The sequence below is a fragment of the Dendrobates tinctorius genome, unplaced genomic scaffold, assembly GCF_039654945.1.
Source record: "Dendrobates tinctorius isolate UK_male_01 unplaced genomic scaffold, ASM3965494v1 ptg000155l, whole genome shotgun sequence".
NCBI lineage: Eukaryota > Metazoa > Chordata > Amphibia > Anura > Dendrobatidae > Dendrobates > Dendrobates tinctorius.
Window position 1 is genome coordinate 18159462 of NW_027361822.1, and position 27635 is coordinate 18187096.

General features: G+C 45.6%; 1 protein-coding gene across 1 annotated transcript in view; it reads right to left on the reverse strand.

Annotated features, from left to right (window-relative positions):
• Positions 1 to 27635, reverse strand: part of LOC141051180 (uncharacterized) — a 90468-nt gene that overhangs the window by 5585 nt on the left and 57248 nt on the right. The window contains 10 exon segments of the mRNA XM_073548045.1: positions 11520 to 11610; positions 11809 to 11906; positions 11990 to 12113; positions 12197 to 12373; positions 12501 to 12650; positions 13603 to 13700; positions 13784 to 13907; positions 13992 to 14171; positions 14301 to 14450; positions 22655 to 22717. Coding sequence (XP_073404146.1) covers positions 11520 to 11610; positions 11809 to 11906; positions 11990 to 12113; positions 12197 to 12373; positions 12501 to 12650; positions 13603 to 13700; positions 13784 to 13907; positions 13992 to 14171; positions 14301 to 14450; positions 22655 to 22717 — 1255 coding nt within the window.

Genomic DNA, 27635 nt, shown 5'->3' on the forward strand with positions numbered 1-27635 from the left:
GATCAGCGCTTTCTGGAACTCTTTACATTTAGAATGTATATTTTTCTTATTGTGATATTACATCTATTTTTCATTTGTGTTTTATTACTTTACTTACACATGATTAGGGCTTTTGGAGTTGCTATTTTAGCATTTTCTGGATATTTCGTACTTATTTGGACATTGAATTGGCTTTGGTGTGGTATACTATGAGGTTATCATATGGATCTACAGTCAGTTTCTTATAGATATGTTTATTTCCCTTGGCTAGTTTCACACTTGCGTTGGGTAGAGCGGCGGAGGGCTGCGTACTTCCTCCGTTAAGCCCCTCCCACTGCTTTGTCTCTTCCATTCAGCTCTGCCTACGTCGGCATGTCGTTTTGACGCTGTGCCAAACTGCGAACACAAAATGTTGCATTTTGTTGCGGTCGGCGCAGCGTCAAAACGACGCATGCGGAGACATCCGCATACATACGCACGGCCTACGTACCAAATGTTAAAGATCGGTACGCAGGACGCATGCCGATGTAGGTGGAGCTGAATGGAAGAGGTGCGGCAGTGGGCGGTGCTTAACGGAGGAACTACTCAGCCCTCCGCAGCTCTGCCCAACGCAAGTGTGAAATTAGCATTTGTGATTATTGGAACAACACAACAAAATAAAGAAAAAAGGCAAAATGGACATTACTTCACTTACAACCACAAAAATTGGCCGGACAAAATTGTTTGTCCACAGGTGTTCAATGGGATTTCAATCCAGACTCATTGCTTGCCACTTCAGAACTCTCCATCGATTAGTTTCCATCCATTCCTGGATGCTTCTTGCAGTATGTTCGGGGTCATTGTCCTGCTAGAAGACTAATGACCTAGAATGCAAACCCAGCTTTCTGACATTGGGCACCATAATGCAACCCAAATTCCTCTGGTAATCTTCAGATTTCATGATGCCTTGTGCACAGTCAGGGCACCCAGTGCCAGAGACAGTAAAACAACCCCAAAATCCACAATTTTGGAAAGGTGCCAACCGTTTTGTCAGGCTCATTTTTGGGGTATTGTGTGAAAATGATGTCCAGTTTGCCTTTTTTTCTTAGTTTTTTTGTGTTGTTCTAATATACACAAAGGAAATAAACATGTGTATAACAAAACATGAAAGATTGTGATAATTTTATGGGATAAATACGTCATTTTCTGGAGCAATTCCAAGGGTGCCAACACTTTTGACCATGACTGTATAGCTGACTGCAATTATTTATTTCACCTAGGGATCCATTAGTGCCTATACTGCTACACTGGTCTGTATTTGATTCTAATGCTTCAATCCTGAGAGATCTAATAGTGATTATTATTCTATATATGCATGATTGTGATAAATCATATTAATGGATATTGATCCATATAGAAGTGCTTCTCACAAAATTAGAATATTAGAATATCAAAAAGTTAATTTATTTCAGTTCTTCAGTACAGAAAGTGAAACTCATTATATAGAGTCATTACACAGAGTGATCTATTTCACGTGTTTATTTCTGTTAGTGTTGATGATTATGGCTTACAGCCAATGAAAACCCAAAAGTCATTATCTCAGTAAATTAGAATACTTTATAACACCAGCTTGAAAAATTATTTTAAACTCTGAAATGTTGGCCTACTGAAACCAAACAAAAAGGTTCCAGCAACAGACATCCAAATAGATTGTAGAATAAAACGCCAAGGCTGAGTGCAGACGGAGTTTTGAGCCCTGCGGATTTTTCCGTGCAGAATGGAAGAAAACCGCATGTCAAATGACCTGCATTTTTCCTGCGGATTTCTTCCATTTTTCACGCGGTTTTCATGCGGTTTTTGTGCGGTTTTCCATTGTGGTCTTCCCCCTGCGGATTTGGTAACCGGGGAGATAGAAAACCGCACAAAAGAAGTAACATGCTGCGGATTTTGTACCGCAGGAAAACCGCGCGGAAAAATCCGCAGCGTCTGCACAGCGGTTTTTTTTTTTCCATTCATTTTAAAGGTACTGTATATCACAATGCGGATATGCAACGTTTCTGCACGGTAAAAGCCGCTGCGGAAACGCTGCAAATCTGCATCGTGTGCACATGGCCTAAGACTGAGTGCAGACGGACTTTTTGGCCCTGCGGATTTTTCCGCGCAGAATGGAAGAAATCCGCAGGTCAAATGACCTGCATTTTTCCTGCGGATTTCTTCCATTTTTGATGCGGTTTTCATGCGGTTTTTGTGCGGTTTTCCATCGCGGATTTGGTGACAGGGGAGATGGAAAACTGCACAAAAGAAGTAACATGCTGCGGATTTTGTACTGCGGGAAAACCGCGTGGAAAAATCTGCAGCGTCTGCACAGCGTTTTTTTTTTTTACATTGATTTTAAGGCTACTGTACATCACAATGCGGATATGCAACGTTTCTGCGCGGTAAAATCCGCTGCGGAACCGCTGCAAATCTGCATCGTGTGCACACAGCCTAAAACTTCACGTTTATTGCAATGCCTTAAAAACATGCGGTTAAAATGGTAATTCCTGAGGATCACGCGTTTTGAACAAAAGTGTCCTTAATCATAACCATGTCTGCACTACGCGACCTCTCAGGACGAGAATTGCAGAGCATATATATGATGCCACAAATGTTACAACAAGAATGTGGTCAGGAGCTTCTCACCATTTCTTGTCTGTCCATAAAGGTTGCTTAGACTTTTTCCATGTTCCTGCATTAGAGGAAGTTCTTACCAGCGATCGAGGCGGTGATAGAGACAAAGCATTGCATTTCAAGGAAGCGCAAGTTATTTTCAAGTTTAATTGCAGAGTCCCTTCTGGATTGAGTAAGAGAACGGATATTATGTATTACTATTGAATTAATCTTTTTACATCCATGATATTATGTGTATGTATTTCTCTTGAATGTTTTGTGTCATTAGTAGAATTGTCTCATTTACAGGATTAATCGCTCACTTAATTTCCTTTTCCTCCTTTTCTGTGTAACTCTGCTTTTGTACTGACCACAGACATGGTTATGATTAAGGACACTTGTCACGGGGTCCTTCTCGGGTATCACACAATCAACAGAGCAAGGAAAGTATGAACAATCCCAAGACCTTTATTATAGGCAAAATTAGAAGGTCCATAAACAATCCACCACACTGAGGATACAATAGTCCAGAACACGAATGATGTTCAGTAACATGATAAAATGTCCAGGGAGAGAGTCCAATAACCAGCAGCCAGAGGATAAAATGGGTTCATAAGCTTCTCTTTCTCTCTGACGTGCTGTGTGATGAGATGGGATGTGGTCTCTCTGTCTCAGGATCTTTTATACCCCAGAAAGGTAAGCTATTTTTAGAATTACCCAGTGTCCTTCAGTACACCCTCACATTCCACTCCTTCCTTAGAAGTCAACAAACTAGTTTCATAATACAATGCACAATTAGCATATCAGTACACATCAATAGACAAAGATAAACACATTATGTACAGTCAGGCTGCAGACAGTAAGTGAGTTAATTCAATTATCAGCCTTTTGGAAGGTAATTGAGACTCCAGACAATATGGGGAATACACAAAATGATACAAGGGAACAAGAAAACATTATGAAAATCAGTGCAATAGAAATATACACAAAAATATATCCACATAGCCTATCACACCGTCACAACCTCTCCCCCCTCATAATAAGTGAGCACTCCATGAGGTCTACACAGACCTCTGGCCTGCTCACTTTAGTCCACATTGCTCAATCGTTTATAGTTCCTTGCACAGTGGGAGGGGTAGGTCGGCCTAGGGAGCCTATGGTTCTTCTTGTCGAGACAGTCCATCGGCGTTCTGGTGTTGGCTTCCCCGCTTGTATTGGATGGAGAAGCTGTAGGGTTGTAAGGGCAAGCTCCACCGCAGCAATCTTCCATTGTCTCCTGATACGCGGTTCAGCCATGTGAGGGGGTTGTGGTCTGTAACAATTGTAAAGTCTCTGCTATACAAGTATGGCTGCAATTTTTCTAGCGCCCATACGATGGCAAGGCACTCCTTTTCAACAGTGGCATAGGCAACTTCCCGATCCAGTAGTTTCTGACTGACAAAAGCAACAGGATGTTCGTCTCCAGCAGCGTTCACTTAGCTAAGTGCTGCCCCAATCCCAAAGGTGGATGCATCTGTCTGCACGATGAACCTGCGCTTATAATGAGGGGCATCCAAGACAGGAGCAGTGATGAGGGCGGTCTTTAATGCTGAAAATGTATCCTCGCATACAGTCGTCCACGTCACATTCCTAGGCATGTTCTTGCGGGTCAGGTCGGTTAGGGGCTTGGCCAAGGTGCTGAAGTTAGAAACAAATTTGCGATAGTAACTAGCAGTTCCTAAAAATGCAAGTACCTGCTTTTTAGTCTGGGGTCTACACCAGTTGCTAATGGCTTCCCCCTTGGCAGGCTCAGGCCTTAGGGTCTCACCCCCTACTCTATGCCCGAGGTACTGCACCTCAACCATCCATAGTTGGCACTTATCAGGGCGAATGGTCAGTCCTGCAGCAAGGATACAGTCTAGCACTATGCCCAAGTGTTTAAGATGTTTCTCCCAGGTGGTGCGAAAAAAGGCAATGTCATCTAAGTAAGCACAGGCAAAGTCCTGACATTGTTGTAACAGTTGATCTACCACTCTCTGGAAAGTAGTGGGGCAGTTTTCATCCCAAAGGGCATTCCCAGGAACTCAAAAAGCCCAAATGGAGTAACGAAGGCCGAGCGCTCCTGAGCGTCCTTCGTTAGGGGTATCTGCCAGTACCCCTTGCTCAAGTCTAACGTGGTCACAAATTGGCCACTGGCCAGACGATCCAATAGATCATCAATCCTGGGCATGGGGTAAGCATCATTCTTGATGGCATCATTTAATCACCTGTAATCAACGCAGAATCGTGTTGTACCATCCTTCTTGGGGACCAGGACGACAGGAGAGGCCCAAGAACTGTGAGATGGCTGAATAACTCCCAGTCATTTCATCTCCTCCAGTTCGTCCTTTATCATGCCTTGAACAGCCTCTGGAACCTGGTAGGCAGCCTGCTGGATGGGGCGCTGTCCGGGGGTTTCCACATGGTGGCTGGTGAGTGTAGTCTTCCCCAGCTTTGAGGAGAAAGCAGCAGCCCTCGGCCTTAGTATGGCGAAAATATCGTCCTTTTGTATATCCAATAAATGGGAGCCCAGGGGCACTTGTTCCAGTGATCCTCCCACTTGGGCAACTTGGAGGAGATCGGGGAGATACTCGTCATTGGTGGTATCACTAGGGGGGTGGCAGACAGCTAGAACAGGCAGAGATCGGTCGTGGTAGTCTTTCAGCATGTTAATGTGGACGGTTTTCTGTCGTCGACCACTAGAGTCCAGGGCAATAACGTAGTTCGTGTCATTAATTTTCTTGACAACCTGATAAGGGCCTTCCCACACTGCTTGAAGCTTGTTGGCAGAGGAAGCAGTAATCATGAGCACTTGTTGTCCTTCCATAAATTCCCGGGTGCTGGCATTATGGTCATATCAGGTTTTTTGTCTGGACTGGGCCATTCGCTGATGTTCTTTAGCCAAAATAGCTAGCTGGGCGAGACTGTCTCTGAACTCTAGAACATAGGGAATGATGGGCATTTCGGTGTCTGAGATATCTCCCTCCAAATGTTCTTTCACAAAAGTGAGAGGCCCACGGACCTTCCGGCTAAACAGTAGTTTGAAGGGAGAGAACCCTGTGGACTCTTGGGGAACTTCCCGATAGGTGAAGAGGAGATGTGGCAGGTACTTTTCTCAGTCTTTTTCAACGTCAACAAAAGCCCTCAGCATATTTTTTAGGGTTCCATTAAAGCGTTCACATAGTCCGTTGGTCTGCGGGTGGTATGGGGTGATGCGAATGGCTCGAACACCACAGGTATGCCATAGGGACTGGACCAGATCTTACATGAACTGAGTTCCTTGATCCGATATTTCACTAGAAAACCCTACCCGGGTAAAGATGGTAACAAGGGCCTCAGCTACCTTTACTGCTGTAATACTGGACAGGGCCACAGCTTCAGGATACCTAGTGGCATAGTCCACCATGGTCAGGATATATTTCTTCCCCGACCGGCTGGGGTGGGCCAGAGGACTTATGATGTTGACAGCTAAACGCTGAAATGATTCTTCAATTATGGGCAGGGATTGCAGGGGTACCTTATGTCGAGCTCCTGGATGCCGCATTCGCTGGCACAGATTGCAGGTGCAGCAATAATGGGCTACTGACTGCGAGATGCCAGGCCAGTAAAAACTTTGGGTGAGTCTCTTTTCAGTCCATTTCCTCCCTTGATGTCCAGCCAAGGGGATGTCATGGGCCAGTTGGAGTAGCTGTGCCCTGTACTTCTGAGGGACAATGAGTTGCCTGGTCGTTGCGTCAGGGTACTGACCTTTGTTACACGATAACACAGTCCGTTTTCTCGAGTGAAGCCATCCCCATTATCTCCCATGGGCCCAGTTTCTGCCATTCGCCTAAAGGGATGCTAAGGTAGTGTCACCCTCTATTTCTCTCCGAAACTCCTCTCTGTCCCAAGACTCTCCCAATGTAGTAGCAGCAAACGTATTGCTTAGCACCTCTGAAGTGGTTCGTAGTGGTTGCTGCCCGGTGAAGTCCGGTTGATGTAGTGCTTGAAGGGCCTTTAGTCGGGTGACTGCTCCCACAAATTGGCACTGTAACTCCCAAATGTCGTTCACAAGGAGGATATCTGCAAGAAGTCCTCCCATAACTCCAATCCAACACAGTTTTTCTCCACAACCATAATCCAAATGCACAGAAGCTCGCTGTATATATTTGCGGGCACCCCCCGCCAAGACAATGGGAATTCCCAGACCCTGGTAAATTGCCTCGGGTCGAACCACACGGGGGGTCAGCAATAGTCAGGAATGCCCCCATGTCTCTAAATCCTGACACTTTGTATCCATCAATTAAGATGTCCTGCAGGTGGCGTTGCCGTTGCTCTGGGTAGCTAAGGGACAAAGGCCGGAGTCCGTACATACCAGGAGGGGTATCTATGGTGCCGTGGTCAGTGGTCCACTCTGGTGGGGGTAGCTTTTCCTCAGTTGGGATGGAGTGTACAAGATGCACTGGACGAGGTGGGGATGCGTGGGGCTCCCTCCGAAGCCTTGAGGGGCAGCCAGACTGCAAATGTCCAGGTTGCCCACACCCATAACATCTCCTCTCTGTGATACCCCCAGATCGTGGTCAGAACTGTTGGGGCCTAGGATTGTGAGGCGTGATTGTCATCGGCTTGCAACTAGGTGGAAGGACAGTTATAATGGGAGGGGGACGGGGCGCGTGAGCAGGCTGTGGTTCATTGTCCAGAAGCCTCCTCCATTGCGGCCGGTTAGTAAGGGCTTCATCTACCAGGGCTGCAGCTCTATCCACGGTACACGGCGTGCGCTCCCGGACCCTTTCCCTTACCTCTGCGGGGCACTTGGCAAGAAATTGTTCTATAAGGAACGCATGTATAACATGTTCCACAGTAAAGGCGTTTTCTGCTTCCAGCCATCTCCGACATCCCAGGGACATCTTATGTGCATACATCCTAAAAGATCCCCCTGTGGTGCATGGGAGGTCTTGGAACTTGGCCCTATACGAGTCTGGGGTAATAGCATGGTAATCCAGGATAGTCCGCTTTACAATGTTATAATCTCGATTCCGCTCTACATCAATGGTTTGGTAAGCCTCCGCCATGTTACCGTTCAGGAGTCCCACTAACAAACCCATTCAGCTAGAGTGGGGCACCTCCATCACAGCACACTGCTGCTCAAAGTCCTTGAAGAACCCCCTCCACATCTCCGGAAGCCTCATCAAATGGCTTAAACTCTGTCCAGGTGATCCGTACAGGTTCCCGGATCGTTGGGGTTACACTCCACATTGCATTACTCCCTCTTTCAAGCTCGATTGCTTGTCTCCGCTGTGACCGGCGGGCAGCCTCCTCCTTCTACTCCTGAGACATGCTTGGACCCAGAACCGCCATCTCTTCTTCGTACCACACCAACCACTGGCTTTTTTGGATGGGGATCCCTGTCTCCAGTGCTCGTCCATTAGACATCTGGGAGGAGGTGGCCGGGCTAGCGCCCACCAGTAGATCATTTAAGGCTTCTTTAGTTAGTCACTGGTAGTTCAGGCCCAGGTCTCTGGCTCTCTCCTGTAAACTGGATACAGTCCAATTTCTGTACTCACTCTGTGGGTGGTTCTCCATTGGGTTACACTCTGTTGATCCCACCTCTGCCACCAGTAGTCATGGGGTCCTTCTCCGGTATCACACAATCAACAGAGCGAGGGAAGTGTGAACAATCCCAAGACCTTTTTTATTGGCAAAATTATTAGGTCCATAAACAATCCACCACACTGAGGATACAATAGTCCAGAACATGAATGATGTCCAGGAAGATGAGAGTCCAATAACCAGCAGCCAGAGGATAAAATGGGTCCATAAGCTTCTCTTTCTCTCTGACGTGCTGTGTGATGAGATGAGATGTGGTCTCTCGGTCTCAGGATCTTTTATACCCCAGAAAGGTAAGCTATTTTTAGAATTACCCAGTGTCCTTCAGTACACCTTCACATTCTGTTCCCTCTTTAGAAGCCAACAAACTAGTTTCATAATACAATGCACAATTAGCATATCAGTACACATCAATAGACAAATATAAACACACATTATGTACAGTCAGGCTGCAGACAGTGAGTTAATTCAATTATCAGCGTTTTGGAAGGTAATTGAGACTCCAGACAATATGTGGAATACACAAAATGATACAAGGGAACAAGAAAACATTATCAAAATCAGTGAAATAGAAATATACACAAAATTATATCCGCATAGCATATCACACCATCACAACACTTTTGCTCTTAACGAGTGATCCTCAGGAATTACCATTTTAACCGCATGTTTTTAAAGGCATTGCAATAAACATGAAGTTTTAATGTTTATTCTACAATCTATTTGGATGTCTGTTGCTGGAACTTTTTTGTTTGATTACCACAGCCGCTTTTTTCGGGCACCATCCTGACCACACCCAAAGCCACAGGAATTCATCTCATGGTGAGCTAAACAACCTTTTTTTTGGCCTCCTGAAATGTATGTTGAGTAAATGCACTCAATACTTGGTTGGGGCTCCTTTTGCATCAATTACTGCATCATTGCAGCGTAGCATGGAGTCGATCTGCCTGTGGCACTGTTGATGTGTTATGGAAGCCCAGGTTGCTTTGATAGCAGCCTTCAGCTCGTCTGCATTGTGGGGTCTGGTGTCTCTCATCTTCCCCTTGACAATACCCCATAGATTATCTATGGGGTTAAGGTCAGGCAAGTTTCCTGGCCACTCAAACACAGTTGCGCTGTTGTTTTTAAACCAGGTGTTACTTTTGGCAGTGTGGACAGGTGCCAAGTCCTGCTGGAGAATGAGGTTTCCATCTTCTAAAAGCTTGTCGGCAGAGGGAAGCATGAAGTGCTCTAAAATTTTCTGGTAGACGGATATGCTGACTTTGGTCTTGATAAAACACAGTGGATCTACACCAGCAGATGAAATGGCTCCCCAAACCATCACTGATAGTGGAAACTTCACACTAGACTTCAAGCAGCTTGGATTATATGCCTCACCACTCTTCCTCCAGACTCTGGGACCTTGATTTCCAAATGAAATGCAAAATTTACTTCCATCTGTAAAAAAAAACACCTTGGACCACTCAGAAATAGTCCAGTTCTTTGTCTCCTTGGCACAGGTAAGACGCTTCTGGTGTTGTCTATTGGTCATGAGTGGCTTGACACAAAGAATGCGACACTTGTAGTCCATGTCCTGGATACGTCTGTGTGTGGTGGCTCTTGAAGCAATGGCTCTAGCAGCAGTCCACTCATTGTGAATCTCCTCCAAATTTTTGAATGGCCTTTTCTTAACAATCCTTTCAAGGCTGCGGTTAACCTGGTTACTTGTGCACCTTTTTCTACCACACTTTTTCCTTCCACTCAACTTTCCATTAATATGCTTGGATACAGCACTCTGTGAACAGCCAGCTTCTTTAGCAATGCCCTTTTGTGGCTTACCCTCCTTGTGGAGTGTGTCAATGACTGCATTCTGGACATCTGTCAAGTCAGCAGTCTTCCTCATGATTGTGGAGCCTACTGAAATAGACTACAGGACCTTTATAAACGCTTAGGAAGCCTTTGCAGGTTTTTTGTGTTAGTTATTCTAATTTACTGAGATAATGAATTTTGGCTTTATGCCATAATCATCCACACTAACAGCAGAAATAAACACTTGAAATATATCACTCTGTGTGTAATACTCTTTTTGTATTGAAGACCTGAAATAAATTAACTTTTTGATGATATTCTAATTTTGTAAGAAGCACTTGTATGTCTATAGGGAGGCTTTCGTTTTAATTGTTTTTAATCTTGGAGCTATATGGTGTTTAATAAAATGTAATTGCTTTTGTACTCTTAGGTGTGCACCTTTTCTGTATGGCTTTTTTCTCTTGATAGTATTGAAAGGGTTAACAAGACCTCACAATGAGGAAAATTTAAAAGAATCCTTCTAAGACAGGAGACAAAATGACTACTAGATCTTGAAGCTCGAAGAGAAGGGTCTCATGTAAAAATGTCAACATCTTATAATAATAAAAAGAGAAAAATATATTGTATATCTCTCTTTTCTATGTTGTTACGATGTATTTTCTACTGTTGGATTAAGTAATTATTCCTGTACCATGTAATCACCAGTGTTTAATACTCGGATAATGGGTACTGTTCCCCGAGCTATGAATAAGGGCTGTGAACAACCATGAAATGCGTCGGCGGGGATGTCGCCATAAGTGTATGTGTTTTTTGTTAGCACATACCTGCACAGAAGGAATAGTTTTAACAAGGGAATAAAAGTGATGCTTTAACCTTTCTATGTGTTGCTGGATTATCGCTGTACAAGTCCTGCTTCTACATATTCTCTGAATCCTTAACTTGAGGTCATAGACGTCTATCGTATAACGGGGTTACTTACCTCTTCTGTACAGTCAACGCATCAAGTCCATGGTGGGACTAATACACAACACATGCCCTATACACGCTGATGCCAAGTCCATGGCCCTCAAGGGTTTATCGCTCATGAGATATAATTATTACTAATAATCCCCTTCCCCTGATGGCCAGGTGCCCCGCCAGTCTCCATGCCTCCTCTTGAGGATGAACTAGTGACCGATTTAACCAATCACTATCCGCAGCTGAAACTAATCCTTTCCTGCTGTGGATGAGTTAGGCTGGAGCAATCACATGATCAAACGGTCAGAGCAGATTGTACAGAGATCGGCCCTATATTCTTCTTTGTGGAGAAACGTATTACTTTAGTTTTGGCCTGTGAAATGTTGTAGCTAAAATGCTTTAATAGGTGTTTAAGAGGGTGTTCTTTTGTTTAAGCACTAAATCCTTTGGTCAGTAAAAACGCACATCAAAAAGTTTTGAGAGAACAAACCCTAAAAATTAAAACTAGAATTCTGCAGGAAGGATAATCTGTGACTTCTCTGCAGTTAGTGCTTTCTACTCACCTGGGCGGTTATCTGTAGGAATCTCCTCTTTACACCGCTCATCACCCCTCACATATATCTCTGTAGTATTAATATGGGTCAGATCTTCACCCTGAAACAAATATTGTAAAAGTCACAGACAGATAGAGAAGTCACATCTATGATCAGCTCTAATCCTGCCATCTCCACCGTTCTCATTACACAAGTATAAAACATATAATACTGGTGGATAAAACAAGACTGAGCACAAGACCTTCACAGCCGTCTACACATCATAGGGGAGATCTCATGACACCTTCTCTCCATCTACCTGATGATCCTGAGGAACATTGGGATCTTCTTGTTTACAGTTCTGTGGAAGAAGAGGACGGGGACATCTCTCTGGTGTTGTCCTCTTACTGGATAGAACTGGAGGAAACACATACAGGGACTGAATTCATTCTTTCCATACAGATAATTATAGGCCTTGTGTATTTAGTCCTGTCTATTACCTGGTGATGTGAGGGGCTGGGGAACCTCCATCATGACGTCCTTGTTCAGATCTTTTTGTCTTTCTAAATACTCCCACTCCTCCATGGAGAAATAGACGGTGACATCCTGACACCTGATAGGAACCTGATACATATAATGATACAGTCATCCCCCCAATCACTTCATAGTGTTACTGTATAATGTCCCAGCATTCCCAGCAGTGTCACCTCTCCAGTCAGCAGCTCAATCATCTTGTACGTGAAATCTCGGATCTTCTGGTCATTGACTCCTGCATGTTTATGGGGGTAAGGTAGAGGCCCCATGATTGGCCAGAGGGGTCTTCCCCATCCCTCAGACACCGGGGCCTGACAGCGATCACTAAAGATCTTCACTACTGTGTAATCCTGGTTATGGAGACACATTAATAAATCTCACTACAGACATTTCCAGAGTCCTCACCTCTCCAGTTCTGTTCATCTGTTATTCCTGTAGATAATTATTATGTAATGTGATGTCATCAGAATCTCTCACCTCTCCAGTAAGCCGGAAGAGGATCTCTAGGGTGAGGTGTAACATGCTCTCCGCGATCTTATCACTTTTCCTTTCCATCCTTGATGGGTCAATCAGGAAATTTCTCTTATATAGAAGATCTCCACTGAGAGGATCCGATATTGTTGGGACCTGAATGGGAAGAAGATCAACCAATGTAACATCATGAAAAAATCTATTCACAACGTTAAGAAATCTTCTCCATATCACATCTTCGTGGTGGCAGCATCTACACTGGGCAAAACAGTCACTGAAAAAGACCTGGGTGTATGGGTGGACGACAAACTCACATTTAGCGGCCAGTGTCAGGCAGCTGCTGCAAAGGCAAATAAAATAATGGGATGCATTAAAAGAGGCATAGATGCTCATGAGGAGAACATAATTTTGCCTCTATATAAGTCACTAGTGCGACCACACTTAGAATACTGTGTACAGTTCTGGTCTCCGGTGTATAAGAAAGGCATAGCTGAACTGGAGCGGGTGCAGAGAAGAGCGACCAAGGTTATTAGGGAACTAGGGGGTCTGCAATACCAAGACAGGTTATTACACTTGGGGTTATTTAGTTTGGAGAATCGAAGGCTTAGGGGTGATCTTATTACAATGTATAAATATATGTGGGGACAATACAAAGACCTTTCAAATGATCTTTTTACTCTTAGTCCTGTGACGGGGACAAGGGGGCATCCTCTACGTCTGGAGGAAAGAAGGTTTAAGCATACTCACAGACGCGGATTCTTTACTGTAAGAGCAGTGAGACTATGGAACTCTCTGCCATATGATGTTGTAATGAGTGATTCCCTACTAAAATTTAAGAAGGGACTGGATGCCTTTCTTGAAAAGTATAATATTACAGGGTATATACATTAGTCTCCTTAATATTGCGTTGATCCAGGGAGCTAGTCTGATTGCCGTATGTGGAGTCGGGAAGGAATTTTTTTCCCCAATGTGAAGCTTACTGTTGCCACATGGGTTTTTTTTGCCTTCCTCTGGATCAACATGTTAGGGCAAGTTAGGATAGGATATGGGTTGAACTAGATGGACTTAAAGTCTCCCTTCAACCTTAATAACTATGTTACTATGTTACCTGATGATCCTGAGGAACATTGGGATTTTCTTGTTTACAGTCCTGCGGAAGAAAAGGACGGGAACATCTCTCTGCTGTTGTCCTCTTACTGCATACAACTGGAAAAAACACATACAGGGACTGAATTCATTCTTTATATACAGATAATTATAGGCCGAGTGTATTTAGTCCTGTCTATTACCTGGTGATGTGAGGGGTTGGGGAACTTCCATCATGACGTCCTTGTACAGATCTTTGTGTCCTTCTAAATACTCCCACTCCTCCATGGAGAAATAGACGGCGACATCCTGACACCTTATAGGAACCTGACACATACAATGATACCGTCATCCCCCGCGATACCTTCATAGCTTTACGGTATAATGTCCCAGCATTCCCAGCAGTGTCACCTCTCCAGTCAGCAGCTCAATCATCTTGTAGACGATTTCCAAGATCTTCTGGTCATTGATTTCCTCATGTATCAGGGAGAGGGGTGGAAGCCCCATGATTTGACTCAGGGGTCTTTCCCATCCCTCAGACGCAGGGTCCTGACAGCGCTCACTAGAGGTCTTCTTCACTACTGTGTATTCCTGGTTATAGAGAGACACATTAATAAATCTCACTACAGACATTTCCAGAGTCCTCACCTCTCCAGTTCTGTCCATCTGTTATTCCCATAGATAAGAAAGATGTAATGTGACGTCATCAGAATCTCTCACCTCTCCAGTAAGCCAGAAGAGGATCTCTATTGTGAGGTGTATTATCTTCTCCACCATCTTTTTCCTGTCCTTATCCATCCTTGATGGGTCCATCAGGAAATGTATCTTATATAAAATATCTCCACTGAGAGAATCCAATATTGTAGGGACCTGAATGGAAAAAAAGATATAACATCATAAAGATTCTATTCCATATGTTATGAATAAATGTTTTCCACGTTACATCCTCAAGGTGGCCGCATATAGGACACATGCTGTCAGTAAACTATCATGCAACAGAACAGTTACACCTCAGACATACCGGCATCCAGTATCGTCACTGCAGCGATGTAAACAGACTGAAGGAAACAATGGACGCCTGAGTGATAGAGTGGAAATATGTCATAAAGATGGAGCGCAGCCTGAACTCCATGTGTATGGTGTCCTTTCCCCAGAATCTGTCATCTACATGGATAATGGTGCAGCTTATTAATACAGGAGACATTCTGGTCACAGGGACTCCGAAAATCCAAAGTGCAATGACACTGGGAGAGTCCCGGGGAGCGACCATGATGGGGATTTACAGGAGTCATTCATTGTAACTACCGCACTTATAAATGTCGCCTGAAGAAACCGCGATAAAAAACAAGTCCGGTATATAGAACCGCAGAGAGGTGTTGTGAATGGGTCACCGAGGAAGACAACAAAAAGCCAAGTCCCAGAAAACCAGAGAGGTTGGTAACAATGCAGATTGCAGATCCCTGATCCTATCCACACAACTAGCAGTAGCAGTGGAGCGTTCCTACGATGACCCAGACGCCTCGTCACCGCCGAAGGGCTACATAAGCCTAAAGCAAGAAAAGGGGAAAACTAACTGCCCTAGAGCAGACCCCAAAGGAATAGACAGCCCCCCACATGTATTGATGGTGAAACAAGATGAAAACACAAACACAGGCAGGAAAATAGGCTGAGCAAAACGATGGGGCCCAAACTAACTATAAAGGATAGGAAAGACACTGTCTGCAATCTGCCAAAAACCCTACAAAAATAATGTCCAACACTTCTGATAACAAAATTAACCCTGAAGTCACTAGACTTCTCCCACTATATCAGCACTCTGAAATATTCTGAGACAGAGCAAAAAAGAGGCCAATCTAATAAGGGACTAAAAAGCAAATTGGCAAATACAGATAAATAAGAGGAAATTCAGCACAGCCCCAGCCGGGACTGGCTGAACACACAAAAAACTGAATAGACCAACAAAATCAAGTGTGAACATTAGCAAAAACACTTAGCTTTGAGAAGGCTGGAACAGAGCTGAAAACCAAGACCTCAGAAGCCAAGCAATCACCAGCACTGACTTAGGGCGTCGGCTGTCTTAAATTCAGTCTAAGATTCCTGAGGTCCAATCGTCAACCTCATTATCAGGTGGTATTAAATCAGCCTCATTACCTCCTGTTACCACTAGAGGGAGTCTGGAAGGAGAACTCACTACTGGTGGACCAGAGAATGAACTCACAACAGAGAGGCTTCTACAGGGGACGTGTGCGCTTCTCTCTATTCATTGTCTATGGGACAGAGGAGAAACGAGCGCGGCTCTAACTGGTGACAATGCAGGAAGACGGTGAGAGAATTGCTGACGTTTTCTACCCTCATCGTGACAGGTTCCCTTATATCAGGGGTTGGGAACCTATGGCTCGTGAGCCAGATGTGGCTCTTTTGATGGCTGCATCTGGCTCTTAGACAAATCTTTAATAGAGATGGGCAAACCCGAGCAGTAAAGTTCGGCATCCGTAACTACTGTTTGGGTTCGGCTGCCTGAACACTGGGTTTTTAGTCATGCTGTCATGTGCATGACAGCGTGGCAAACACCGCTTCTGATCGGCGGTGAAATCTTCCCCGCAAGTCAGAAAGCTGCGGTTCCCATGCTATCAAAAGACAGCGTGAAAGCTCAGCTGTGATCGGAGGTATAAAGTTTACCTCCGGTCACTGATGGGACTACTGATCCCATCATCCAACAACAGCTGTTACTAATTACAGTGAGAGCAGGAGCGCTGGATGGAAGTATTCATCAGCCGCTCCAGCGCTGTAAATAAACAATAATAAAAAAAACGGCGTGAGTTCCCCTGTATTTTTGCTAACCAGCCAGGCAAAACTCACAGCTGGAAAACACTCGATGTTCGGGCCCCCCATTCAAGTGAATAGGGTCCGAGTTCGGGTACTGTTCTGGTACCCGAACCCAAACTTTTTGTAACTGTTCTGCCGAACCTGCTGGACCCGAACATCGAGGTGTGTGCCCATCTCTAATCTTTAACAAAAAAATAATGAAGGAAACCACTGATTTCTGAAAAATGTAGGATAAGTTTGGTCCTTACGGCACCTCATATCTGCGACAGTCACATGGGCTACATGTGACCAGTGACGTCATGCAGGTCCTGCAATCTCCGGTCACCATCCTACCACAGGACTCGACCGCAGCACCTGAACATCCATGCCTGCCCGGTAGAGCCGCATGGAGCGCCTGTTACATGCCGGGACAGCGCTCCGCTCCTCTCCTTGCCTCATCTACTCCACAGCAATTTCAGTGGGGCCACCTACCGACTGACCAAGAGTCTCCTAGCGCTCATACCTGCACTTGGTCCCTCTCCTCCCGCCTCACTGGATGCTCTGCTGTTTGTGACTCTTTCCTCCCTGAAGCATACACTTGCTGGAATGTCATTTTACAGTACAGCTCTATATCTCTTACTATCACCCCTCTGTGTTGTGCTTACTGATAGTAACATATAAACATTCTAAATACAAGTAAATGTGTGCATTATATGTAAGACTTACCTAGAATGCACACATTTACTTGTATTTAGTTTTAAACAAATTGTATGGCTCACATGGAATTACATTTTAAAATATGTGGTGTTCATGGCTCTCTCAGTCAAAAAGGTTCCTGACCCTTGCCTTATATGAACTTCAGAATGACAAATAAAAACGTTATACAAAAAAAAAGGGGAAAGATTCCGGCACAACCATCCAGGGATAAAATGGATTCTTTATTTAAACGTAGTTAAAACATTAAAAGGCCTCGCACCTTTCCTGTACAGTGTAGGGTTAACCATGGTAGTAATGCTGTCACCTATAAGCATGTCGTCTAAAAAGGGAGTACTGGTGGCTAATGGAGTACAAGAAAATCTGATGTTACAGGAATTGGAATTGAGGTATGATGTGAATTCAGAATAAGTGGAGGCATCACCTTTCCAGACTAGAAGGACGTCATCCACGTATCTGGCATTCCATACCAGATGTGGAATGAAAGGGTTGTTATAGGTAAAGATATACCATATATACTCGTGTGTAAGCCAACCCGAGTATAAGCAGACCCCCCCAATTTTGCCACAAAAAACTGGGACAACTTATTGACTCGCGAATAAGCCTATGGTGGAAAATGCAGCAGCTACTGGTAAATTTCAAAGAAAAAACACAAAAACTGAGCTTGGTTTGAGTTGATACACATGCAGCACATAAATGCATGTTGACATTGGCCATAAAACATAAAACCTGCAAAAGACAAAATGAGCAAAAACCCTGCTGTAACTAAATAAGTAAAAGCAAAAGTGCATCTAAATAATACAGAGTTTTTAGTAATACTGTTTTTGATCAAAAGTAGCATGAAAGCCACTTCAAAAATAAAAAGATACCCATAAAAGTAAAATTAATTGAGAAATCAGTAGGTTAAATGTTTTTGAAAATCCATATTAAATCAGGAGCCCCATATAATGCTCCATACAGTTCATGATGGGCCCCATAAGATGCTCCATACAAAATACACCCCATATAATGCTGCACAAAAGGTGTCAAGTTCCTGTCAGCGCCGACGAACTGCCAAGGCTGAACAGGGTGACTTACCCACACCGCGGGGGAAGCCCAGGGTCAGATGCTGCTGGGAAAGCTCAGACAGATGGGATCTGAGCAGAGCAGTGAAAGAGGACGCTGAGGGAAGCAGAGAGCAGAAGGACCTACAATCATGTGAACACAGGGGGCAGGGCTTAGCGTCCTGCTGCTGGAGATGCCTGCAGGTTGCTACAGGGACCCTGGAGTATGGGAAAGGGGGCCACAGGACACCAGGGAAAGGACGGTGAATCAGAGAGATGAAATCCAAGACAAGCTGAGGTCAGTAAACAAGAGAGCTAATGCGGTACACAAGGGGCAGGCAGAGAGTAGTCAGAACGTAGCTTAGGGTCATACACAGAGATGGCAGCGAAATATAGGAGAGACGGGCAGAACTCGTAACAGGGACAGAACCGGATCAAATCCAAACAAGTATAGAGTAGCACAGGCACAAAGCACACAGCACAGATACACCAGGGTCACACACACTCGGCCGAGGGTCAAAGTATATGCGACGAGGAATGACCCCATACTGAGGCTATAAGAAGCCTCCCAGAATTCCAGAACGAGGCTCTCCAGATTAACCTCTGAACTACCTCATCCCACAAACTAAGCAGATCATAACAGAAGGTTAATAATGGCCCCATAAGATAATCCATAGAATAATATGCCCCATATGCTGCTCCATAGAGGTTATGGACCCATAAGATGTTCCATAGAATATGCCCCCATATGCTGCTCCATAGAATATGCCCCCATATGCTGCTCCATAGAATATGCCCCCATATGCTGCTCCATAGAATATGCCCCCATATGCTGCTGCAAAAAAAAAATTACATACTCATCTCTCCTTGCTGGGGGTCAGGTGTCGGGTCTTGAGCAGGCTGAGACACTAGCGCGCTATGGGGGACAGGTGCCGGTGTCACCGCTCGCTCAGAACCTGGAACCTGAGATATTCACCTGTCCTCGGTCCATCGCTGCTTGCTGCTGTCTGCTGCGTCCTCTGTCAGTGACTGTTTAGGCAGCAAAGGATGCGCCGCGCACTAACCACGTCATCGCGCCCTCTGCTGCCTAAACGTCACTGATACAGGACGCAGCAGACAGCAGCGAGCTGCGATGGACAGGTGAGTATTGGATATACTTACCCCTCCTGGCGAGGTGTCTGCAGCCCCCCCTGCTTCTCCCACAGTCTCCCTTCCTTCCTTTAGCGGTCACGTGGTACCGCTCATTAAAATCATGAATATGCGCATATTCATGAGTTTAATTAGCGGTACCACGTGACCGCTGAAGGGAAACTGTGGGAGAAGTGGGAGGCTGCAGACATGCATCGGGGGGGTCAGTATGATCTCTGACACCCCCGCCGACCCCCAGGTATATGACTCGTGTATAAGCCGAGAGAGGGACTTTCAGGCCAAAAACAAAGTACTGAAAATCTCAGCTTATACACAAGTATATACGATAAATTTCCTCCCACCAGGCTATATAAAGTGTTGCCAAAGAAGGAGAAAATTTAGATCCCATCGTGGCTCCAAGTGTCTGTAGAAATTTTTTTTGATTGGAACATAAAATAGTTGTATTTCAAAAGGTAATGAAGTGACAGTAGGATAAACTGTTTCCAAGGTGAAGGTTATGCACTGTATTTATCCAAATGAAATTGTATTGCTGTCATAGCTGTGGCATGAGGAATAGAGGAGTATAAGTTTACAGCATCGCATGTTGCACAAAAATATCCATCCTGCCATTTAAGTGTTTGAAAAACCTTTAGGACAGTGGAAGAGTCCTTCAAAAAACAGGAGTCCTGAAAGGAGGCAGCACGGTGGCTCAGTGGTTAGCACTGTAGCCTTGCAGCGCTGAAGTCCTGGGGTTGAATCCCACCAAGGACAACATCTGCAAGGAGTCTGTATGTTCTCCCCGTGTTTGCATGGGTTTCCTCCCACATTCTAAAGACATGCTGATAGCAAATTTAGATTGTGAGCCCCATCGAGGACAGTGATGATAATGTGTGGAAACTGTAAAGCGCTGCGGAATATGTTAGCGCTATATAAAGATTATTATTTATTATTATTAAAGGAGGGGTTGAAAATATCCATCGAGCCATTCACTAAGGTTTTCGTTAAGGCCTCTTTCACACATCCATTTTGCGCCGTCAGGCGAGATCCGGCTTTTTTTTGTAAAACCGGATCTGGCGAAATGCAATGCCGGATCCAGTTTTTCCCCATTGACTTGTATTAGCGCCGGATGGCATTGTGGTTCGTCCATTTTTTTGCTGGATCCGGCTACTTGTCTCATTCCGGCGTCTGGAAAAAACGGCTACTGTAACATTTTTTGTCTCCGGCGAAAAAGCCGGAAGCACCGGATCCGACGCTTCCGGCTTTTTGTCACAATGAAAGTCTATGGGCGCCGGATCCAGCCACCGGATCTGTTTTTTTTAAGTCTGCGCATGCTCAGATCCAATTGGCCAGCCCCCAGCCAAACAGATATAACCTGCTAGATGGATCTGGCAGTAAAACGGATCCTTTTCTACAGTTCTCCAAAATTTACGCTGGATCCGTTTTTTCTAAAAATAGCCGGATCCTGCCTGACGGCAAAAAACTGATGTGTGAAAGTAGCCCAAGTGAATCAGTCCCAGGAATTATGGGTCTTAGGGTGTGTGCACACGCTGCGGATTCTGCTGCGGATCCGCAGCGGTTTTGGTCCTGCGGTGTACAGTACCATTATAACCTATGGAAATAGAAATCCGCAGTGCACACGGTGCGGAATTTTCTGCGCGGATTTGCTGGGGTTTGAAAACCGCAGCATGTCAATTCTTTGAGCGGATTCCGCTGTGGTTTGGCACCTACTCCATGACAGGTGTCAAACCGCAGAAAAACTGCAGATAAACCACAGGTCTTTTGACAAATCCACGCGACAATCCGCAGCGTGTGGTGGAGAATGATTCTTATGAACTTTGGGCAAACCATGGAACACAGGAATGACCAGAAAATCTGGATTGAGCCACTTAAGTAGTTTGGAATTTAATACCCCCAATCTCATCCCCTCAATAAGGCAATGTGTAAGAGCGGATCTGAAAGCGGTGGTAGAATCTGACCTTACAGGAAAATAAGTGTTGGTGTCACTGAGAATAGAACAAACCATAGAACAGTATAGGTCGGTATCTGGAGCCACCACAGATCCCCCTTATCAGGGCAAGTTTGCATGTCCTTCCCAGCATCACACCGCTGTCTGTCACAATGATCATTCTCCCCACTCCTCCCTACAGGAGAGTGGAGCTGTCTTACATCCTTCTCTACCAAAGCTCCAGCGCCGGCCCTCTGTATGGGGAGCAGGCAGGGTTAGAAGGTGACAGGAATCTCCAGGGCTCGTGGCTTGCCAGTCTCCATTCCCATGTCTTGTACTCCATTCGCCACCAGTACTCCCTTTCTAGACACCGCGCTTATAGGTGACAGCATTACTACAATGGCTGACACTACACTGTACAGGAAAGGGACGAGGCCTTGTAAGGTTTACCTACAGTTATATAAAGGATCCATATTACCCCTGGATGGTTGTGCCGGAATCTTCCCCCATTTTTTGTCTCCCTCCCTGTGATCACCAGGAGGAACTCCGGCCCAAATTTCCAGCTCCACATTCTCAGAGCGGTAAGCTCCTTCAACCCTCTCCCTGCATCCTACAAATGTCCTAGCGCCTCCTGTGCCCAGTAATGGGGAATCTCCAGCACCTACCTCCACCTGCAGGGGGCGCTATCTCCAGGAATGGAGGGGTTACTGCCCCCTGTGAAGCCCAGTAATGGGGAATCTCCAGCACCTACCTCCACCTGCAGGGGGCGCTATCTCCGGGAATGGAGGGGTTACTGCCCCCTGTGCAGCCCAGTAATGGGGAATCTCCAGCACCTACCTCCACCTGCAGGGGGCGCTATCTCCGGGAATGGAGGGGTTACTGCCCCCTGTGCAGCCCAGTAATGGGGAATCTCCAGCACCTACCTCCACCTGCAGGGGGCGCTATCTCCGGGAATGGAGGGGTTACTGCCCCCTGTGCAGCCCAGTAATGGGGAATCTCCAGCACCTACCTCCACCTGCAGGGGGCGCTATCTCCGGGAAAGGAGGGGTTACTGCCCCCTGTGCAGCCCAGTAATGGGGAATCTCCAGCACCTACCTCCACCTGCAGGGGGCACTATCTCCGGGAATGGAGGGGTTACTGCCCCCTGTGCAGCCCAGTAATGGGGAATCTCCAGCACCTACCTCCACCTGCAGGGGGCGCTATCTCCGGGAATGGAGGGGTTACTGCCCCCTGTGCAGCCCAGTAATGGGGAATCTCCAGCACCTACCTCCACCTGCAGGGGGCGCTATCTCCGGGAATGGAGGGGTTACTGCCCCCTGTGCAGCCCAGTAATGGGGAATCTCCGGCACCTACCTCCACCTGCAGGGGGCGCTATCTCCGGGAATGGAGGGGTTACTGCCCCCTGTGCAGCCCAGTAATGGGGAATCTCCAGCACCTACCTCCACCTGCAGAGCCGCACACCACATATATGGCTGCTCTGTGCGCACAGGACCTGGGATGAGGTCACAGGAGGGGAGGAGTCAGGGTCACATGATCAGGGGCCTCAGTATATACAGGACTGTGCTGGCTGTCCTGGTGCTGGAGGAGCGGAGTCCAGGCAGCGCACATAGGGGGCTCCAGGGGGCGCGTTCCCGTAGAGCGACCACTTGCTCAGGAGACTTCAGACCATTTACAGAGAGATGTACCAGCTCCATAATAAATAATAATAATAGTGTGCAGACGCTCAGTATTAGGAAGCGCTTTGAATGCACCACATGTCCGCTCTGTCCATAGCACTGCCGGCTATTGAACGCAGGTGATTCCTCATGTGTGCTCTGAACCGTGCGGATTCACCACATCAAATACATTGTACAGGTGAAATTTATCTTGCGGAGACTTGCGTCGCCACAGGATAAATAGACATGTTGAGATCTGGAGAGACGCACCCCCATAGTACAATAATGCACCCCCACATCAGTATAATGCACCCACATAGTAGTATAATGCACCCTCACAGCAGTGTAATGCACCCACATAGTAGTATAATGCACCACATAATAGTATAATGCACCCCCATAGTAGTATAATGACCCCCATAGTAGTATAATGACCCCCCATAGTAGTATAATGCACCCCTTTAGTAGTATAATGCACCCCCATGGTAGTATAATGCACCACATAGTAGTATAATGCACCACATAATAGTATAATGCACCCCCATAGTAGTATAATGACCCCCATAGTAGTATAATGACCCCCCATAGTAGTATAATGCACCCCTTTAGTAGTATAATGCACCCCCATGGTAGTATAATGCACCACATAGTAGTATAATGCACCACACAATAGTATAATGCCCCCCCATGGTAGTATAATACACCCCCATATTGAACTATAGCAGCACCCTGTGCAGCAATGCATGACACAAGGAGAAGGGACCTAAGGAGCTCAGACACCTGAATGCCTCAATGGCCACATATATAAAAGAGGAACATGTGACATATACCATGCAGAGAAATGTTTTTTTATTATTATTTAAGGGAACATGCACAAAGGTGCATATTATATGTGACATATACTTGTATATCTGCAATCCACTGTCCCCTTTACACCATATGTGTCCACCTGCAAGGCCAGAATGGTCAACATGCAGAGGCACATATAGCGTGGTGCCAAATCCCTTGCAGACTATTGTCACTTCCATACCATCTGTGTCCACGTGCCAAGCCCAGTAAGTATATAGGAATCCACATGGACATATGAGACCAGATGGGTAACAAACACCCTTTTGTGTTCCAGACAGGTCAGAGAAGGCAGACATGTAAAGTCCAAATAGCTTGGATAGAAAAAGTCCCTCATGTTGGGCCAGATGCTGATGGTAAAACCGAAGTCCAATTCATGTGCAGTCCATCATTCAAATTCCAGATGTGCTTGGGCATATTTTCATCTTAGCTAATAAATGCCAATGTCCCAAATAAAGCCCCGAAGCAGAAGAGTGGATGGTATGAACTTCCAATCAGCTGGAGATGGCCAGACCTAATGATTAGAAGCCGAATCCAGATGGAGCTTCAGTCTGTGACCCCTACAGGACTCAACGAGGAGTTCATGGGCTTTTGTGGCTAAGATTTACAGCCCTTAAGCCCTTTGGTCCTTCTCTAGATTCGCTCTATTTGTCTCGTGTTTTCAGATATGGCTCTTGAAGGATTTCTTTGTTTTCCCAATAACACTCGCTTATTTACATTTGTTTTTCTCCTCACTGTTAGGTCTGGCTAAGATATGGCGCTTGAAGTTCATACCAATCACTTTAAAGTAAGTTCGTGCAATGGCGCGTGAGCGAGTACATTCACTTCCGGCTCTGCACCTGCGGGATCCGCCCACTTCCAGGCACGGAGTTTTGTGACGATCACTTGCCAGTGTTGCCAGGCACGCTCGCTGCTGGACACGTTCCTCCAGGCTCGGCCCATCGTGCGGGCGCTACACACCGGTAAATGTTTTCTCATTAGGCAGTGCTCTATATTATAAATCATATCAGGAAAAATAGCACCGAAGAACCAATAATAAAAGATGAAAGCTTTATTGAAACAAACATATAAAAACATATATGTGTACAAGTAGTAGGATGATGACAGTGGTAAGCCAAATAGCGGAAACACAACTTAAACAGGTAACAAACAGACAGAGTAAACAGGATATGCCTGATTTTACCTGAGGGTTGCGGTGATGCTGCCCCAACACGCGTTTCGGCGCAGTGCCTTCTATAGTAGGTTGCACCTCACCTATGGACATATCACTCCTGACAAAGCTTTTGCTAAACAGCGATCAGCGTGGGGTCTTCTCCCCACCCCCCTGATTCTTGCTGTTCCATGCTTATTATGGCACTTTTTGGTGGTTTGGAGCAATCTTTGAGCATATGAGGTAGTACCATCCACAGAAGTTTCTCTGTGCATTTAACTACTTGCCTTTTGCAGTGTTATTCACACCATCATTGATCCCTATTGTGTGTATATCCACCTTTGTATTTGATGGAGCATCAGGGGTGTTGGATGGTTATTGTGCCATGTTTACGTTTTTAATGGGTTTGTATGTCCATGGTAACTAACACATTTTTGTATATATTGCTGATATCTTATCAGGTGTGCACACTATTTTTTGTATTGCCTTTTTCTCCCCTTAGTATACACTTTGTCTTTCATAAAAGGTGTAGCACCCTCATATCTATTCATTTCCTCCCTTCTAGCATTTTTTCATCATAGGTGCACCCTAGCTTCCATATACGGATTTAGAATTATAATCACAAAAGATCAGTCTATTAAAAGCAGAACTCACTTTAAGCAGGTGGGTAGAAATGGATATTCAGATTACTTCAGTTTATATTATTCCAACTGGAAAAAGAACATACCATCTAGCCAATTCTGTCGTATTAGATGTAATTGTGCTTCCACCACAGACTACATTCAACAATCACGTGTTCTACTCTCCAGGTTTACTGAAAAAAGATTTCCTAAACCATTGGCTCGGACAGCATATTGACAATCTCCATCTTACCCAGAATGATTGCCTTAATAAACACTCCAATAAATCCAGCTAGGCAGTCTGTATCCAGAAGGACTCAATGAGACATTGGAACTTGCATATTCAATTAGGAGCAACCGCACCTGCCAACTTGCATGTGTTGGATTGTCAACAGCAGTGATTCCTGTGTGTGGTTGTCCCCCGATATTAAAGAAGGTTCAGACAGGCTTGCTGTCTCCTGGTGTGTTCGGGTGGTGGATGCATCTGGTCACTTGGTCCGAGAGTCTCGCTGGGCTGGTTGGTTGCGATGGGAGAGCTCACTGGGCGATGGATGGGTGTTACCTAACCAAAATCAAACTGGAGCCAACCTTGTGATGTTTTGCCTCTGTGAGACCATCATCCTAGTGATAAATTTTAATATTCATCATGATAGATGAAGATTATCAAACCACCTGATTATTAACAATATACTGTGGAAGTATTCTATCATTTGGACATTTAATTTTGGGTTTTTGTATGCCTACATCTATTATGAATGAGTTTGGCAGTAATGTTGGTTCCTTTTCGGATTTCACAATTTTTATACAATGTTTGAACAAGCTTCTATCCTGGGAGACCTTTAAAAGAAAAGGTAATAGTGATCGGACGCCTTATTTGGGAAACTGCACCCATAAGAAATGGATCAGGGAATAAATAGCAGACACCTGATGAAAGTGTAGGGTTGAGCAGATTCTCAGGATGCAGTGACGAGACACGAGACCGGGTATGACTTGTGAAATCAACTTTTATAACTTGGAGCCGCTGGGGCTATGCTGAACAAGTAAAAGGGGTAACAACTATCTGTCCTCGCAGGGACTCAACAAAATAAACAATACTTTTCTTATATTCAATGTCAGTAACCCGGCTAGTCCGGGTGTCGAAGGCCTCTCACGCCTCTCTTGTCGGTGAGTGCGTAGCTTTCTCCTCACAGACTCCTGACAGTGTCTCTTACACACACCACTCGCCACCCCGTCTCTCTCTAAGTCACTTGGCTTCTCCCCTCCTGTCACACTCTCTGCCAACTGAGCGCGTCCCCTCCTCCTTTTGTCTTCGCCCCACCCCCTGTTGCCCTGACACCATTAGTCGTGTGTCTCCCTTTGTTGTCCCCCCAGTGTTGTTCCTTCAGGAACCCTGATGGCGGTCCCCTGGATTCCGGCCCAGTCACTGTCTGGGAGTCCTCCTCCCCACATTCCCCCACCCTGTAAGCTCGCTAGTCCTCGGGCGAGGGCCTTAGTCTATTAAGATCAGTCTGTAGGGGTTTCAATGTTCATTGCCATATGAACTGATCTTGTTCATATCGTTCAGTGCTTTTGCCAGCTGTTGACTGCTCGGAGAGTCTCAGTTCAACTGGGGTGGAGTCTTCCAGGTTGGTGGAGATTGGTGGGCTGATTGGTGCAGGTGGGCTAATTGTGTCAGCTGGTTCATTACTGAGTGGAGGGCCTCTGGGGAAAAATCTTTGTCGTCGTCCGGGTCCCAACATATAGATGATGGTTCAGATGTCGACGGGGCAGGCTCCAGTTGCTTCGGGTCGGTGGAAGTACACGGGCGTAACATATTACGATGCACAATACGAGTGGGCAGTGTTTCATCCTCCTCAGGCCGTATTTCGTACACAGGTCCTTCCGGGTGGATACGGTGTAAGACCCGATAAGGACTCTCTTCCCAATGTGGCTCTAGCTTGTTCTGGGGGCATTGATCTAGTACAAGCACACAGTCCCCACTTTGGAGGTGAGGAGGTGGGGTTGCATTTTTCCCTGGGTGCTCCCAGTCTCGGAGCTTGGTGTGTACAATTCGGTAAAGAGTCTGCAGCCGATGGCGATGATTTTGGACCCAAGACGACACTCTGGTCCAGGGCTGAGGTTCTTTGGGGTCCAACTCCACCTCCGTGAT